Genomic DNA, 16,950 nt, shown 5'->3' with positions numbered 1-16,950 from the left:
CTCGGCGCCGCGGGTTCGCGTCCCACCCCCGGCAGGCGCGGGCTTCGCGGTCAGGCTGCGGAGGGCGCCCGGGGCTGGTCTCGCACCGAGTTACGCATAAGCAGGACGGACACATGCAGGCCAAAGCGTTGCAGGAGCACTGCCGCCCTTTAGGTACAGATCGGCACGCGCATCGCTCGCCCGGTGGTTTTCCGATACTATTTTATCTCCGTCACTGGTCGAAACCCCTCTCTGTTGGCGAACACCTAAGAAGTCGGTTGCAAGCAAAGACCTGGCCGTTCCCCTTCGCCACCGGCGGAGAGCAACCGACCACCCGAAAGGCCAAGCGGCGCGGGGCGGGCTCGCGGCGCTGCGGCGCGCGGCCGGGCCACCGGGACGGGCGCGTCCCCGTTTGGGAAAAAGCTTGGGTTCGGCTGCACCTTGCCCGTTTCCAGCCGATGGGTGCAGCCTTAAACTTCTCGCTTGTAAGCATTTAATAAGAAGTCATCTTAGGGCGACGGTGGTTTCTGGCAGCCTGCGCTGTCGGTGCCACCTCCTGTCCTGCCTCCAGCAGGGCTGTGCTCGAAGCGCCGTGTTACGTCCGGGGGCTCTCTGCTTTCTCCAGCATCAGGAAACCAGCCTGGCGTGGGATCCACCGGGCTCGCTGAGGCGGACGTGTCTTCAAAATTTGTTCCAGACGTTTTTAAGCTGCAGCTTAAAACTGTAGTTCACTTCGTACAGGAACGACAGCAAGGTAGAGTTACTGGCTGCAGGAGTTTGCGGACCAGGGATGTCCTAGTGGCCTGGGATAACAGCCACCGCTTCTGTCCTCCAAAGCTCGGTTCCTCCTCGTGCAGCCGCTGGGGACGTCCAGTTCCCTCTCTTCCACTGGAGGAAAGAAGCTGTTGGTGGCTGCAACGTTGCACAAAGCTGTGTGGACCGAAAAGAGGCTCTTTCAAAAAGTTTTAAAAAGTGCAGTGGGACCTTGAAGCTCCACATGGAGCTGCTGTTTTTTCCCAGATGTGTAGCTTGGTTTACCCCAGTGGAAAATTGAATGTGTTTGGACAATTAGGAGCACATTCAGTTCCCTTCTCGGCACTAGCCTCGGGCCTGGGACATGTCCAGGGCATCTTGTCCTGTGCTCTCAGCGCGCCTGCTGCCAGTGGGAGCTCCTGGCTGAAACACAGCGGAGCAAGGAGAAGAGCTTAGAGACAAGAGGGGAAACCCTGGGAGGCAGGGAACGTGATGAAGACTTTGGGAGGAGGAAGGCCAAGGTACATCTATTTTCTCCTTCAGAATTACTGTACTAAGAACCTCAAGAACTGCATATAAAGTAACAAGTTTCCCCAAAGATGGCTTTCCACGCCTGTTGGCGTTGTGAGACAGTCTGTAAGGTGCTGCTCCTCAGCAGGGCTCTCATTCCCCCAGAAGGCCCCAAGCACACTCAATCCTTGCAAGTTTTCTGTGCATCAGTGCACAAGGCAACAGCACGGGTGATCAACAGGGTGAGGATGTCCCCAGAGCTGTGCCAGGTCAAAGCCCTGTTCAGCTCAGCGCTTAACCACAACCGTAAGCCCATGCCAAGGGAGAAAGGACCATGTGAGTGAGCCGCAGCTGAGCGATGCGGTAGAGTGGGACTATGCTGTTCCTCAGCGTTATCCCCTTAGTGTGACAAATGAGCCCGGTGAATCACATGCCAAAATGATTTCAGATGCTACAGAGAGCTCAAAGGGGGAGTTTAAGCCGATTGCAGGCAGACTGTGAAGGTTGTGGCAGGGAGGCGTGCTGGCTGGCGAGGTCCCCTGGGACACGGTGTCCCCCAGGTGCAGCGTGCTGCGGTGCCTTCCCTCCCACGCTGCCATCCCACGTGCGAGAAGTGGCTGGCTGATGGAGGACAGTGTCAGCAGAGCAAGTCTACCTGGTGCTCGGGGTGATGGGCCCGGGAGGCACCCCATACCGTGCGTGAGGAGCAGGCTGGGCTGCAGGGAAGCAAAAGGCAGTTTGTCTGCACCACCCTGCTCTGCCTGCGGTATCTGGCAGCTCGGTGCCCTCGCTCCGTGGGTCGCAGCACCCTCAGCTCCCCAGCAGCATGGGACGACATCGTCTTTCCTGCTCTTCAGCGCAGACCCCCTCTTAGTGCCTGCGGACCTCCTGCCCTGTGATCTCGAACCAGACAAGGTGTAAAATCTGTGCTGGCTGCAAACGTCAGCTTTGAGCGCTTTTGCCGGCGGATGGTGCGTTTTCCAAGGCTCCGCTTGGATGCGTTCCTCCCAACAAGGGCTGTTGTGATTCGGTAGCTGCTTGGACTCCGAACCTGCCCCTTTGCATAGCATTGGCTGAACGTGCAGCCCAGCCGGAGCAGGCTGCCAGAACAACGAATGCTGTGTCCGCCCGAGCCGCCCGCAGCAGCGCGGAGATGATCTCTGCGTTTGAGAGAGTGATGAAGCCGTCCTGGCTCGGCGTGGATGTCTCCCGGGTTTTGCACTTGGCCACCGTCTTCTGCCTGACATGTGTGCTCCTGAAAGCCATCCAGCTCTACCGCAGGAGACAGGAGCTGCTCAAAACCTTTGTCAAGTTCCCAGGCCACCCGACCCACTGGCTCTTTGGACATGTTCATGAGGTAGGAATAGAGCTGGATTTGCATTTCCAGTACGGGAAGGAGGGAGTGGCAGAAATGAACTAGGTGCGCCAGAGCCAGTAAAGTAGTTTCCCTAAGCAGGGGGAAATAAGATTGATGGAAATTGTCCCTGTCTTCTGGGAGAAATCCTTTTCCTAATCCCAGGGCTAGTGGAAAGGTGGGTATCCTTTTCCTCCTATGCCAGATAAGCTGCTTTCTCTGTGTGCAAGAGTGATGGTTAACTGCTTTCTCTGCTGAGAGTGATGCATAAAAAGCAGCACACACAGGTTACTGCAAGTGTGAGGTGTTAAAGAGGTAACAACCAGCTAGCAAGTAAAGAAGCCGATGATATAACGCAGCGCCGAGAAGGTCATCCAGGGGTGTAAATCCGCGCTGCTACCGCACCTCGGGGCAGGCTCTGGTTTCACGCCTCCGCTGCTGTGGAAATGAGCGCACGGCCATTGCGGTTCTGCTTGCGGTTCCCGCGCAGACGCGCAGCGTGCCCCGCCGCGCCGGAGCTCAGGGACGCCTCGTGCCCGTCCTCGGGTTTGCGTCGCTCCCGCAGCCAAGCGAGACAGAGTATTGATCATTTCGAGCCACGTTTAAGCTGTGAGACACAACCCAGAAACAGAGACCAGCATGGGACGGATCACATTCGTTTGGGGTTGAGTTAAGCCCGTGACTAACTAAACCTATATAAATGAGAAAGGCCTGTTTTGGCACTCATGGCTTGGATTACTTTTCACTGAGGTATGCACTCACCCACACAAATCAGCACGGCTGCTGAAAAAAACATGTTTGCACAACGCATTGGCAGCTCCATAGGATGTAAACGAGCTGCTTTTATTTATTACCTGAGAAGAAAGTCTTTTCAGCGCATGCTAAAAGCTACGTAAAAGCACACACCAGGTTTACAGGTATTTTATAAGGAGAAGATGCCAGTTATTGCCAGCTGCAGCTGAATAAAGTACATTTGCCCCTTTGTCAGTTGTGAACAGTTTATACAGGAATGAGCTTTAACCTTTTGGCTGATCACTTACTCACAATGTTGCCAAGTTGTTCACAGTTAAACTTCTATCTTGGACAATATATGTTGAAGGAGAATTCCTGTTATTCTTACTGATTAAATGCTGCTAAACTCACTTGGGAGCAACAGTTCGGTAATCCCATGTAGAAATTGTAATGTTCTGGCCACATGCTGAATACCAAATTTACACGCACCTTTATAACAGTTAGGAGGACCTAAGAGGGCCTGACAGCTGTATTTAGGGAGAACACTGAGATTTCCTATTCTAATCCATTGATTTAAAGTAATTCATTACCAATTTTAATTCAGCTCAAACCCTGTTTTTATCAGATCAATTTTGTACCTGGAATGTATGTAACATGCTTCAGCTATTTCTCCTGGGAATATGTTATTTTTTGTTTTAAGGCGGTCGTAGGTATGAGTCTTTATTCACCCAAATGACCCAGTATAAAAGAAACTAATTTAAAATATCGGGAGAGGTCATGTAAAGCTATTCTATCTCCTTTAAATCTCGTTGGAGAAGAAACAGAAAATGTGACTAAGTTAAAACCCAAAGTCCTGAGTTGGCCGAGCAGGTTTCCCTGTGGTAACAATTCCTGGGAATCACAAGGGAGAGGGAAATATGCCCACGGGTCCAGGAAGGCCGGCTGCCTCCGGAGTGTACCTCTCCTGTTCTAGCACCTGGTAGAGGAAAGCAAGCCTGTTACTGACTGAGCACAGTGCAGCTTAGTGGTCAGATTTCAGCTCCTCTGTTTTCTCAGTTTCATTTGCTATCAGTGCGTAGTCATTAAAAAATACCTTTAAGTGCTTCTTTCCGGGTCCTTTTAATGCTGGATCCATTCCAAGACTTGCATTTCAGCATGAGATCAGGCTATTAACTTTCCTCCTTAGAACCAAGCAAAAGCTATACATTTCTTTTAAATCACCCAAGGGAGGAAAAGTAAAAATGATGGCCTTTCATCCAGACCCCCGTATCTGGAGCATTGGTTGGAAAAGTGAGAGCATTCAGTTCAATTTTGTCCTCAACCTGCAGGACTTTAAACGCTCTGCTCCCTGAGCATGCTCTGCACGACAGGTAGAGGTTATTCACCTCGACGTTATCTCTCCTTTCAGATAAAATAATTCCACCCTGTGCAAGCAAAGCATTTCTTTCTCTAGCACAGATCAAATTGGATGCTGGTGCCCTAAGAAGAAAGCAGGGTACAAGGACTTCTTTTCCTCAGACTTCTGCCATCCCTAGAAATCCAGGCACAGTGAGGCTTATTCAGCATCTCCCAGTTACTTCCACCATATTTATGCTCCCTATTATTTCATGAAAAGCAGAAATACAAGCAGCCGCCTTGACGGGGATTTCTGTTGTTTAAGTGTCACTACACTAAAGGCACAAGGCCAAGTCCAGTTTCTGCTGACGTGGCCAAGGGTATAAGTTAGCAGATGGGTACTGGGGAGAGGTGCCTTTTTTTCCAAGGAAAATTTGGTTTTGGAAGCTGTAACCAGAGAAATTTATGTTTTTCCTTAGTAAGTCCAAAGTCTTGAGCTTGAACAAAAAAAATTGAGTAAATGAAAACCTCATGTAGCTCTTTGGAGATGGGGCTGTCTCTGCAATGGCACTCTGCCAGATGCAGGACAGGTCCTGGCTGTGCCGTAGACATCCACAGCGAGTCTGCAGCAGTCCATCTAACCGTAAGGACAGTTTTGCAAGGATGGCTAGTGTATGGGATTTACTGGCCTCAGTCAAGAGAGCTCAGTGCCTGAACAAGGACACATGTCCCTGCAGGGTAGATGGTTGGTGGGCTTGGATTGGAGAGTGAGCACAGATGTGATCTTCTTTTCTCTGCCTGCAACTTTCCACTGAGTCTTCTGACTAGTTCGGTTGCCACCTCTTTAGTATACAACAACACAGCCTATAAAAGCTATGAACCAAGGATTATTTCCCAAGGATGAACTACTCAGTGCTGCTAATATGAGCAATTCTGATGAAATCATACTTCTCAGAATGAAACTTTCATGACCAGAGATGAATCTTTCTAGGAGTGGGATGGCTCTCTACTGCGTATTAAATTCAGTTTCTGGAAATCTAAAGAAATACTAATCTGAGGTTATTATCCAGTATCCCTTCCTCTGTACACTCTAATGCACTGGCTTTGAACTCATTCTATCAAATTTTATCTGGATTCTGGCCTTCTCCATGTTAAATGGCTAGAGGAAGCTGTGGAGCAGGTTTCCCAGTCAGAAGGCATCATTGTACCACAGCAGGCAAAGCAGCAATGCGACTGACTGCCATAAAGTGCTGCTGTGTCTTATCACGAATGGAGGGTGCTAATTGCTCAGCAATACGCAAGTGAGAACATACATTTCTTTCACAAAATACAGATGTTGTCTGGAGTAAATCCGATTCCTCTCTGGAGTGTCCATGGAAAAAGAGCACATACCATACATGCACTGATAGGCCAGTTATGCCATTGTCCATAAAGGTATTCTCTATGGTTAGAATCGGTTTATATGGAAGAATTATTTTATATGATGTTTAAAACTAACAAGTATCTTTATTTCTCATGTTATGTAAACCCAGAGGGATCACATGTTGTTTGTGATGATGTGTTCTTGTGATGCAGGAGGTCCTTGAGCTTCCTAAGACAATGTTTTTGGGGGTTTATATTTTTGTTTGTTTTTTTTGTTTGTTTGTTTGCTCAATCTCAGTATTCTTTCTCTTTTTTACTTTTCTACAATTACAGTTTCTGAAAGAGGAAGAGATTCTGGACAAGTCAGAGATCTGGGCACAAAAGTACTTATACGCTCACCCAAACTGGTTTGGGAGTTTCATGGCGGTGCTGGTTGTCACCGATCCCGACTATGCCAAGACTATGTTTGCCAGAGGAGGTAAGAGATGATGCGTTCAACTGTGGAGCTGCAAATTACCTATGCCAAGAGAACAATTTACAGCGAAGTGGGGTTTCACAGATCGGTTGTCTTGCAGAAATCAGCTAAAGGCATCTAACTTTATCATTTATTCAACTGGGTCCCATTCCTTTGTGCCTGCATCTTGGGTGCTTCGTGCACATGGTTGCGTGACCATCCACGGGCTGTGGAAGCTAGAGGCAGTCACTTCTGCAGCTCTGCCCCACTGTTTCACTAGCAGGGACTGCCTGGTTTCGACAAAGCCTGTTTGCTCAAGTAGCATTCATTCTCTCAGCTGTCTATCACCAAAAATTTGCTAGCAAATCAAGGCTTCCTCAGGCTCCATAAAATATATATCTTGGTGCCTGGTCCCAAGACGGAGAGAACTGCTGGGAGCTCTTTTATCAATCAGCTACAGTGAGACTTGGCTCGTGACCTTGCCTCATACTATGGAGCAGTATGTTTAGTGCATCCTGAGAGAAAGGTGCTAAATAGTGCTGTTTAGCTATTAATGATTTATTATTTAGCATATTCATTTGACCATATTCTGGTTACTCCAGTCAATGTATCTGCTTTTGTACATGGGTCTCCTAATTGGGCTGAACAGCGTTCATTGTGAAATATTGATTAATTCTGTAGGTCTGTTTGATACCCAACCTAAAGTTGTATCCCAGAGTGAGCTTTAAGGAGCAAATGAGTGGATTAATATTAGTGAAATATTTATTGTTTTCTTTTTTCTTTCTCGACGGATTTTTTTTTACAGATCCCAAGGATAATGTCAGTTATAAACACCTTGTTCCATGGATTGGTATGTATTCCCAGCCTGGTGGCTTTGGCCACCAGGAATGATTCTGAAGTTAGTCGAGAACATACTATAAATAAACAGTATTGCACTTGTTTCTTGATACAGTTATGGCTAAAAGCTTCCTGAAATCATCATGTTTATTGAAAAAGGTGCTAAATAAGGCCATTTTTTGGTGCTTCTCAGAAAGCAAGTTCAGACGCCAGGCATATGTACAAATGAGAACCGCTTATATGGCCCTAGTCCATGGGAGAAACTCAGATTCAACAGTGCTGTTTAGAGGAGCAATGCAAAATTAATCTGTTTACCTGAACTTCTTGGCTGTAGGAAAGTGACTGTTCCCTTTCTGGTGGCAGCACTATGTGGTTTTGGTACTGCTCAGAGCCATGGGAGCATAACATTTGACTAGTGCTTCTAAGCAGTCACATCTGGTTTTGCTAGAAAGGTGCAGGAAGTGGTAGATAGTCAAAACAGAAAACTTTTCTTGGTTTCCAGAAAATGCCCTTTGAAGTTGTGGTTAAGGTTCACCGAGGTTCTTGTTTCGCTTTATTCTCGATCACCCACCAACTTGTCTGTCACTATGTGGAGCATGTCTCTGATCAGTCATGGTGAGACTCAGAGATGAAAACAACATTTGGAAATAGTCTTTCATAGCAGCTCAGACAGGAGATTTAGTTCTGCTTCTTACAGACTAGTGCCGTGTCTGTAGGCACATGAAAGGTTTCTGCTTGTGGCTATTGAAACCTGAAGTGATATGAACTCCATTGCCTGTGTCTCCCCAGGGAATGGATTACTGGTCTTACATGGGCCAAAATGGCACCAGCATCGAAAACTTCTGACTCCCGGGTTTCATTACGACGTCTTGAAACCTTATGTGGCCCTGATGGCAGAGTCTACTAACGTGATGCTGGTAGGAATGATCCCTACTTCTGTCTTCTATTTCTATTTTCTTTTCCTTGATCCTGGCTGATTAGTAGTAAAATGCTGGATCAGAGTTTTCTGGCAGTGCCCTTACTCACGACCTGGATGGCTGATAATTGTAAGGACCACCTTTGGCTTGGGGATTTAGCTTTCTGAATTGCTACAAGTCACTAGCTGTGAGCTGAAAGGAATTAGCTGGCTTAGTTTCTCTGAGAGGGACTGTGTCTCTCTTATTGCTTTGGGCTGGTTAGCTAAGATTTCAGCATTAATATTAGCATCATCTCCAAACTCTATGTAATCCCAATCCCAACTGCAACTTCTTATAAGGCATTTATATAAATGAAAATTCAAAGTAATTAATGGTATTAACCTTTAATAATAAATCCCTAAAACATAAAGGTTAGAGCACTGTGACCTATGACTAGAAGATGTTATTTGATGTTATCATACCCAAGTGTGGATTGCCATCCCTGTCTTGCCTAACACACAGTAAAACTCTACTGCCAGTCATCCAGTGATGCTGGGTGGGATGAAAAACTGGGCAATCACAACACTTGGGGCATGAGGCTTTGTGCATACGTGTCTCTGGACCATCAGGAATAGATGCAAGATCCGTTCCCTCTTCTTTGCCTCCTCCATCCCCTGCTTCCCAAAATCCCATGCCATGCCCCTGTGCTGGCTTGCTCTGCTCCTTCTGTCCTGGCTGCCTCCCAGGGGTGCCTTTTTTGTGGCAAACCCTCTCTCTGCAGCATGGCCCACACACACCGGTCTGGCTGTGCTCCTGCTGTCACCAGTGGTCTTGATGGAACACCTCTCAGGTTCAAACCACTAGGACAGATAGCAGTGATAAGGGGGGCCCTGAGCTGTATTTCCACCCCAGATCATTTAAAAATACCAAACTCCCTTGACATTTGCCCCAGTGACTGGTAACTGCATAGTTCAAGGTGGCAGCAAAAGAGCCACCTCGAATCAGGGCAAGATCTCCGGACATGTCTAAGGCTGTCTGAGGCTGATCCCTTCCCACAGGAGTCCCGGCACGAGGGTTGCAACTGCTAAGGTGCAAGGGCAGCTAGCACCAAGCTACCAGGCTCAGCTTTTGCAACCTCTTCCGGGCTCTCCCCTCCAGCAGGTCACAGCTTGCTGCCCTCCTTCCTTGCCAGCCCAAGGAGCAGGCATGGGTTGGGGGCTAGCTAGAGAGCCAGGAAAGCTTCTGCAATGCGTTGCAGTGCCTGGCAATTTTTAATTGCTTGCAGACAGTGCAAAAGTGCTATTGTGTCAGCACATGCCACCAGATGGCAACCTTTGTATAGTCTACAGACAGAAATCTCTGCATGCGCATCCTCTTTTTCAGCCTGGTTTTGTGCTGTGTGAGCTCAGGTGCATCTGTGCTCCTTTTTGTATTCTCCCTTTCTCAGCTTTTGAATCCACCAGTTCCTTACAGCCACCAAGGGACAGAGGAGTCAGAATAGTTTCCTTTCTCCTGTACAAAAGAGAGAGATACCATTGGTAGTTTCTCTAGGGATCCTCCCTGAGAAGAGCTGAGTGAGAACTCCTATATTATATGCTGGTTAAATACCAGAGGAGAGAGACAGTAGGCTGCAGGAGAAGTCTTAATTTGAAGCTTGCATCTTATGCACCAAAGTCATACATACTTGAGAGACAGATCCATAAAAAGCAGACTCAGTCAGCCCTATGCCTGCATAAACTGCCTGCCTCTCCCGGGGTGGCTTTGGCCCAGGGCGGGGTGTGCTGGGGTTCACCACTGCTGTCTAACCAGTATTCAGGAGCATCTTGAGACAACTCTGATATCAAACACCTCACTCTTGGCCCCTTCCAGTCAGCAAGAGCTTGCGGGTAAGCCAGAGCTGGTCCTGAGTAGACTACTAGAGCCTTGCAGGAGGCCAGGCATCATGTCTCTTCAGTCTGATCTGGTTGACACCAGGAATTTGTGCACAGACCCCAAACCTCCTCAGTGATGAAGCCTCTCAGAGCAGTAATGCCTCACTTGTGTCCTTACCTGGATACCTCATCCGCAGGGAAGAGGGAGGAAATTCACTCCTTTGTGAAGAGCAACCCAGGAACCTCGGTGATTAGCTAAGAAAGGGCTATTTGTACCAGGCCATGTTTCATCAAAGTGACTGATCTGAAGCAAGTCAGAGGCTCAGATTGGGTTCTGGCTTCCCTTCTCTGTGATTTCAATAGCAACTAAGAGAACTTCTTCCTTCTTTTTCCATTTGTCTGGGATATACCACTAGCTGAGTGCTCGTTTGACTGAGGGTACAAGATCTTGCAGAGCAGTTTTTTATCTTCTCATCTCTATCTCCTTCGGGCACTAGGATAAGTGGGAACAGCTGATCACAGACGGGAGACCCGTGGAGCTCTTTGAGCATGTCAGCTTGATGACTCTCGATAGCATCATGAAATGTGCCTTCAGTTGTCACAGCAACTGCCAGACTAACAGGTCAGTACTGGGTGCTCCAAACCCTGGCAGAAAGTTTGCTGCTTATGAGGGCAGTGTGCAAATTGCTTGTCATGATAATCTCTTTTTCATTTAAAGGATTCTCTAGCTCAAATAGCAGGTCAGTTCAGTGGTGAGAGAGTATAGAAGGGGTTGAGGACCCGGGGGGCTCCAGGCTGGTATATATTGCACATCCTACCATATGCAGCACAGTAAATACGCTTCCTCTCTTTCCAGGCAAAACAGCTACATTCAGGCTGTCTATGACCTCTGTTTCATGGTGCACCAGCGACTCCGCATCTTCCCCTATCACAATGATGTCATTTACTGGCTCAGCCCCCACGGTTACTGGTTCAGGAAGGCCTGCCAGCTCGCTCACCAGCACACAGGTATTCCCCTTTCTTTATCCTTTCCCAAAGTTTTCCTACAGGGAAGATGAGGGCTGAAAGCCTTCCAAAGAGTAAGCATGGTCCAAGCACTGCATCTGTCACATCTCCTGACACTGCTCCTGCCTCCATCCTAAAGAAACTCATCCAGAGCTGGGAAATATTTAAACTTTTTGAGAGCCTGTGTGGCAATTAGAGACAGTTTATTTATTCACCTCCTTGCCAATGCAATTATACTGCCCAGAGGCTCAGAGCAAGGAGTCTCCATGCAGTGCTGCCAGGTGCTGAGGGAGGGAACAGCTTGCTCTGATCCAGCAGATCTGGCACTGCGTTGCCTGAAGGGCACATATGGTTGCTGGTTCAGCCCAGGTGGATGCCTGCTTTCCTCAGTAGAATTATTCCTAGTCTTCTGCACCATCCCAGCGGTGCTGGATGGCAGCTTGAGCACAGCTTGCTGGATGGCAGCATGTGGGTGAAACCAGCATTTCAAGGGGAAGCATGTGGGTTGCCTGGACATGGTACCAGTAAATCCAGTATGTACATAGCAGGCTCAGGGGACTCCAAGTCCTTATACTGAGTCTCACACCTGTTGTTCACCTTGTAGTTTTGATATAGTCTTAGAGAATCAGCTTCCAGCAATGATGGGCATGAAGCTTTATGGAGGTCTTACAGCTCCTGGAATTTATTAAACAGGACTAATGGAGGAGACAGAGGAAGTCTCCTCTGGGAATGCTCCTTCTAAAACACCAGTGAGTGGTGAGAGGCTGTGCTGCAGACAATACCAGTGGCAGGAATGATTTCTTTTCCAGGCCATGCATGATTTAAATGCACATGGGGTGGGTTAAATAGGCAAAGGAGACTATGGTAGACCAAGAAGAATTTTATAGAAAACGATCCCCCATTGCAGCGAGTGGCAGTGTGCGCATGATTTGTTGCCCTGCTACTCAAAAAGCAAAGCTGCCTGGGGTGCAGAAAAGTGAGTGTCAGATGTGAGGAACTGCATCTAAACTGAATGGTGATTCCCCTCCCTCCCCTTGGGTGAGCTCTGCCTTGGAGGCATGGGCTCAGTAACTCTTGTTGCTGCTGGAGCAGGAGTTAACTCTTTCTTACTCAGACAAGGTGATCCAAGAGCGAAAGGAATCTCTTAAGGATGAGCAGGAATTTGAAAAGATTCAGAAGAAAAGACATTTGGACTTCCTGGACATTCTGCTCTGTGCTAAAGTGAGTGGTGGGGAGTGGGTGTACAGTTCAGCATGGCCATGAGAGAACATGATCTACCAGGCAGGGCAACAGAATGCAAAATCCTGTCTTTGCAGGGTCTGACACAAACCACCAGAGTCCTTAGGGACTACAAGAGCCATTAAAACAGATCTACTTTTAGTCAGCCTAAAATTGAGTCCTCAGTCCTACTCAGCTGAGAAGGGGCAAGATGGTCCAATTTTCCTCTCCATGTCTCTGAAATGTTGGTAGTATTTGTTGGGGAATATAACAAGGAGAGGGCTTTTGGAGTCATGCTGGTTTAAATATGAAGGGAAAAGGGTGACAAAGTGGTTTAAAAGCAAAGGAAAAGGGGCCCTGAGTCACTCTAAGCAGAGGTTTATTTTGGTTTATATATATCCCAAGGGCATCATCACACTGCTTTGCAATAGCTGAAAGAATGTAATGTCCCTTCCTGGGTTAATCCTGGCCACTGAAAGTGTCTCTGGGCTGTTAGGATGAGAACGGAGCTGGACTGTCTGATGACGACCTGCGTGCCGAGGTGGACACATTCATGTTTGAGGGTCATGACACCACAGCCAGCGGGATCTCCTGGCTCTTGTACTGCCTGGCATCACACCCGGAGCACCAAGCACGGTGTAGAGAGGAGATCCAGGGGATTCTGGGAGATCGGGAGACACTTCGGTGGTAAGTTTTCTTGACCATCTATTGCAAGCCGGTCCACAAAAGCAGGGGGCTGGTTTCTGTGGCCTACATTGTCCCAGTGCAATGTGGCCATGGGTGCAAGCTGTGTTCCCACAGCAGAAGGGAGCATGTGACTCACCTGCCTCTGCGTTTGCATCCCTTCAGGGAGGACCTGGGGAAGATGACTTACACCACCATGTGCATCAAGGAGAGCCTTCGCCTTTACCCTCCGGTACCCGGTGTGTCCCGGCAGCTCAGCAAACCCATCACCTTCCACGATGGACGCACATTACCAGAAGGTCTGCAAATCCCTGCTTACACCTCAGTGCTAAACTCTCCTCTGAGACATCAGATACATTCTTAGTGCCGGCAACAGAGCAAAGGTGATAGCCCTGCCTAAGTGACCTCTTTATCACAGGCATAAGTATTTAGAGATGAGACTGGGTACCTTCATATCCTGTCAGTAGCCTCAGGTCTGCATCGCAGAGCATCCTACCTCACTATACTATGCTGTGGTACATCTTTCTTACATCCTTCCTGCCACCAGCTTTGCCTTTGTCAAAAATCCCTTGTTATTCTGGCCAAGAAAGAGGTCCTGTCCTGGCTTGCAGAGTGAGAATTAGCCTATGCTGCTGTTTTCCCTTTTTTTAATAGGCACAGAAGCAGGCAATCTCAGTGGGGGAGATGGTGTACCTACGATGCAAGTGCCTGGAGAATTTCCATCTTTTGGCTGCCTACAGAATCCAACAACTAAACAAATGGAAAATGTGTAGTATGAAATACCCACTTCACTGAAGCCAGTGACAAAACTCTTATTGGCTTCAAGGGAATCAAGAAAACTGTAATGATTTGGACAGACCTTTGTGTAAGCAAGTTATAGAATTTCACTTTAGTATCTTTGTCACTGATCTCTTTTCTCCTCTTTGGTTGCATTACAGGCACAACTGTTGCAATAAGCATTTATCTGATTCACAGAAACCCCAGTGTATGGAAAGATCCATTGGTAAGTTTGCTTTTACCCTTCTAATAGTTTTCCTGCTTTAGACTATGTCTTCTAAAATTTCTTCTGGATATGTTATTGGCTAGCAGAGTGCTTGGTGCTGAGCATCTTTGCCCACAGGAATCACAACCCCTGTGAATTTTATGCATACTGACGAGTGACTGCCTTGTTTTAATCCCTGAGGTTTGATGAAAAGTATATTCAGACAGCAACATTAGAACTGCAGCATGGCCTCTCTGTTAGGTACCTGGTAAGACAAAGCACTCCAGAAAACTTACTGTCTTAACAGACCAGAAGATTATTCCGCTCAGCTTACAGGTAGAGAATTAGATCATATGGATGCATTCCATTTTTTTTTTGTTGTTGTTTTAATCCATTGCAAGGCTCAGTGGAAACCCGAGGAGTTTGTTTTAAGAGTTCCAGTCCATGTTGAACTGAAGTCCCTTGGTAGTGTTGAAAAAGTCAGCTAGGAGAGAGCAGCTAAGGGGTCAGAGGTCCACATATTGCCACCCAGATGTCTCAATAGCAATGAAATATGTATCTGCATATCCATAGCCTCTTGTCTGAGATCAATAAATACTACAAATGATGCCCAAGTTGCATGGAGTTGGAGACCCCTCTCCCTGGCCTGTGCTCCTGGGAGTGGGCTAGGTCCCTGCATGTCTGTGCTGTATGTCTGTGCCTTGGACGAGGTGCCAAAATGTGCTTTATCCAGGCAGGCTGTGAGGGCATCACTGTTTGCACTGTGATCATCCAAAAGCATCTTATCTACATGCAAATCATAGCTGCTTCTTGCTATTCCATCCTCATTTAGAGAAAAGATCCTTAATGAGACCAATGAAAATAGCATTCCAGAAAAAGGGCCAAATTTGGGGTGTAAGCATATTTTTTCCCTCTGAGGTAACCCTCACAACCATTCCTGGTAGACAGCATACCAAGGCTGCAACCCCATGTGCTTCAAAGCTGTTCAGGGATGAGGAGGCTCCAAGCTGGATGTTAGTTCAAAAAATGTCCTGGATTTTCTGTGGTGCATTTGAGTGCCCTCTTTGAGGTACCTATCTTCCTGCCTTCCTCCAAATCTACCTTGGTAGCTTTAAAAACTTGAAAGGACCGTTGGATTTATCTAGAAGATCTTCCAAGTGCAAGCTTGTAGCTTTTCTAGCTCTATATAGAGCACTTTTAAAAGAATCTCTGCTCTCAGTTTAAAATATTTCAAGTGATGAACAGCTGGTCATGTTCCTCAGGTCAGTTGTTACCATGCCTCATTCCGTTTATCATAAAATAAATATTATTTCTGGTCTATATTTGTCCAGCTTTGATTTACAGCCCTGCAAATTCTCCTCTCTCTCCAGTGGGATTGCTTAGAAATTATGGGGTGGGATCCAGTGGTTCTGAAGATACCAGTCAGTTCCTTTACTCCTTAAATAATTGCTTTTTCTTCCTGTGCACACTTCATTTCCAGGTGTTTGATCCTTTACGGTTTTCTCCCGAGAATGTGTCTGGCAGACATTCTCACGCCTTTTTGCCTTTTGCTGCTGGATTAAGGTAAAATACATTGAACTCCAAAAAGTCATGGGGAGAGGAATTGAGCCTTTCCTGAAAAGTGTTTAGTCTGATAGAGCATGTGCTGCTGTTATCATTTCTATTGGAAAGCACTCTGAGGCCCAACAGAAAGCAAACTTTGACCCAGATGTGCTCGTCAAAAGTGGTTTGAGTGGTGAGGAAAGAGCCACCCTGACAAAAGGCTTGCTGTCTCCTGGAGATACCACCATAATGCCTACTGCAGAAGTCTCCCTCATCAGCACACTTGATAACTATTTCCTTAGCGATCATATTTGGCCAAAAGCATAAATAATAGCTTTCCCAAGGACTGTTGAGCTTAGAGAAAGGCTGAACTGTAGGGAAGTTGGGCCCCCTGTCATGCCTTTGGTTGGTGCAATCCCAGTGTCCTGAATTCCCTGAATGTCTCTCTCCTCCCAGGAACTGCATTGGGCAGCAGTTTGCCATGAATGAGATGAAGGTGGCTCTTGCCCTGACCCTGCTCCGCTTTGAACTCTCACCTGATCCCTCCAATCCTCCCTGTAAAATACCTCAGATCATCCTTCGCTCCAAGAACGGGATTCACCTGTATTTAAAGAAAATCCGCTGATGCTGGAAAAGGTGCTGACTTCAGTAAGAGGAGGGACCTGCAGATGACGAGACAATATTTCATCAGGGCAAAAGGCAGGATTCAGGGATCAGGATTCCTGATTTCTGTGCTTCTTCCACCAGCTGAAGAGCCCTTTTTGGCCTGGCAGCGTATCACACCCTCTTAGTTTGATCGATGGGCCTGGGATTAACTGCAGGTTCTGCCAGTCTTTTCCTCACCAAATTCTGTCTTCACTCTTGTGTCTCCTCTGTTCTTCCCAATTACCCTTTCCCAGCCATCCTCTGATCTTTGTGCTTCCCTCAGTGCCTAGACTTGAATCTTCTTCTACTTGCATTGCACTTCTGTGGGGCCTTACAAGAACAGTTCGTGTCAGACCTGTCTCTTGTATCCGGTGCATCTCTGTTTTGTTAAAAGCACTGATTATAGTTTGGACTCTTAACTCGTGCTCAGATTACAAAATATTGTGTCATTTTTTTGTCATTTTTTTTTAATAAATTAATAATTACTCCTGTAATAGTGGCTGCATTGGCCTTTACTGTTGATGCATACCAGCTTGATCACAAAAATCCTTTAGAAATAAGAGATGAAAAGGAAACACGTGAACTTGGAAAAAACAAGGCCATGTTTCCCAGCAGTGTAAATCACACTGCACTGCGAATTTCAGCCTGCGCTGGTTTAGTGTAGCCCAGAACCTGGTCAATTGTGTAAGAGAAATTACTGCAAAGCCTGTGCTTGCTCTGGCATCTGTGCACAGACCTCCTCCATCACGGCCTGGCCTCACAGCCCTCCTTGCTGGGAAGAGCACCAGCAC

At 47.3% G+C, this 16,950-nt stretch overlaps 1 protein-coding gene across 1 annotated transcript; it reads left to right on the top strand.

The window, feature by feature from the left end:
* The first annotated feature begins 2,387 nt into the window (after positions 1–2,387).
* Positions 2,388–16,653, top strand: LOC134143179 (cytochrome P450 4B1-like). The gene is made up of 12 exons (XM_062580983.1): positions 2,388–2,599; positions 6,359–6,503; positions 7,285–7,329; positions 8,106–8,233; positions 10,581–10,705; positions 10,940–11,091; positions 12,203–12,309; positions 12,803–12,993; positions 13,156–13,289; positions 13,929–13,993; positions 15,453–15,535; positions 15,971–16,653. The coding sequence occupies exons 1-12, from the start codon at positions 2,396–2,398 to the stop codon at positions 16,137–16,139; spliced, it is 1,548 nt and encodes a 515-aa protein (XP_062436967.1). The 5' UTR covers positions 2,388–2,395; the 3' UTR covers positions 16,140–16,653.
* The last annotated feature ends 297 nt before the right edge of the window (positions 16,654–16,950 follow it).

The sequence above is a fragment of the Rhea pennata genome, chromosome 8 (assembly GCF_028389875.1).
Source record: "Rhea pennata isolate bPtePen1 chromosome 8, bPtePen1.pri, whole genome shotgun sequence".
Taxonomy (NCBI): domain Eukaryota; kingdom Metazoa; phylum Chordata; class Aves; order Rheiformes; family Rheidae; genus Rhea; species Rhea pennata.
The sequence above is the reverse complement of the archived record's forward strand: the minus strand, read 5'-3'. Positions and strand labels throughout refer to the sequence as shown.

Coding starts and splice junctions, on each gene's coding strand:
- LOC134143179 (XM_062580983.1), top strand. CDS start 2,396: ATGATCTCTGCGTTTGAGAGAGTGATGAAGCCGTCCTGGCTCGGCGTG. Junction 12,310..12,802: donor ACATTCTGCTCTGTGCTAAA/GTGAGTGGTGGG, acceptor CTGGGCTGTTAG/GATGAGAACGGAGCTGGACT. Junction 13,290..13,928: donor TGGACGCACATTACCAGAAG/GTCTGCAAATCC, acceptor GTTGCATTACAG/GCACAACTGTTGCAATAAGC.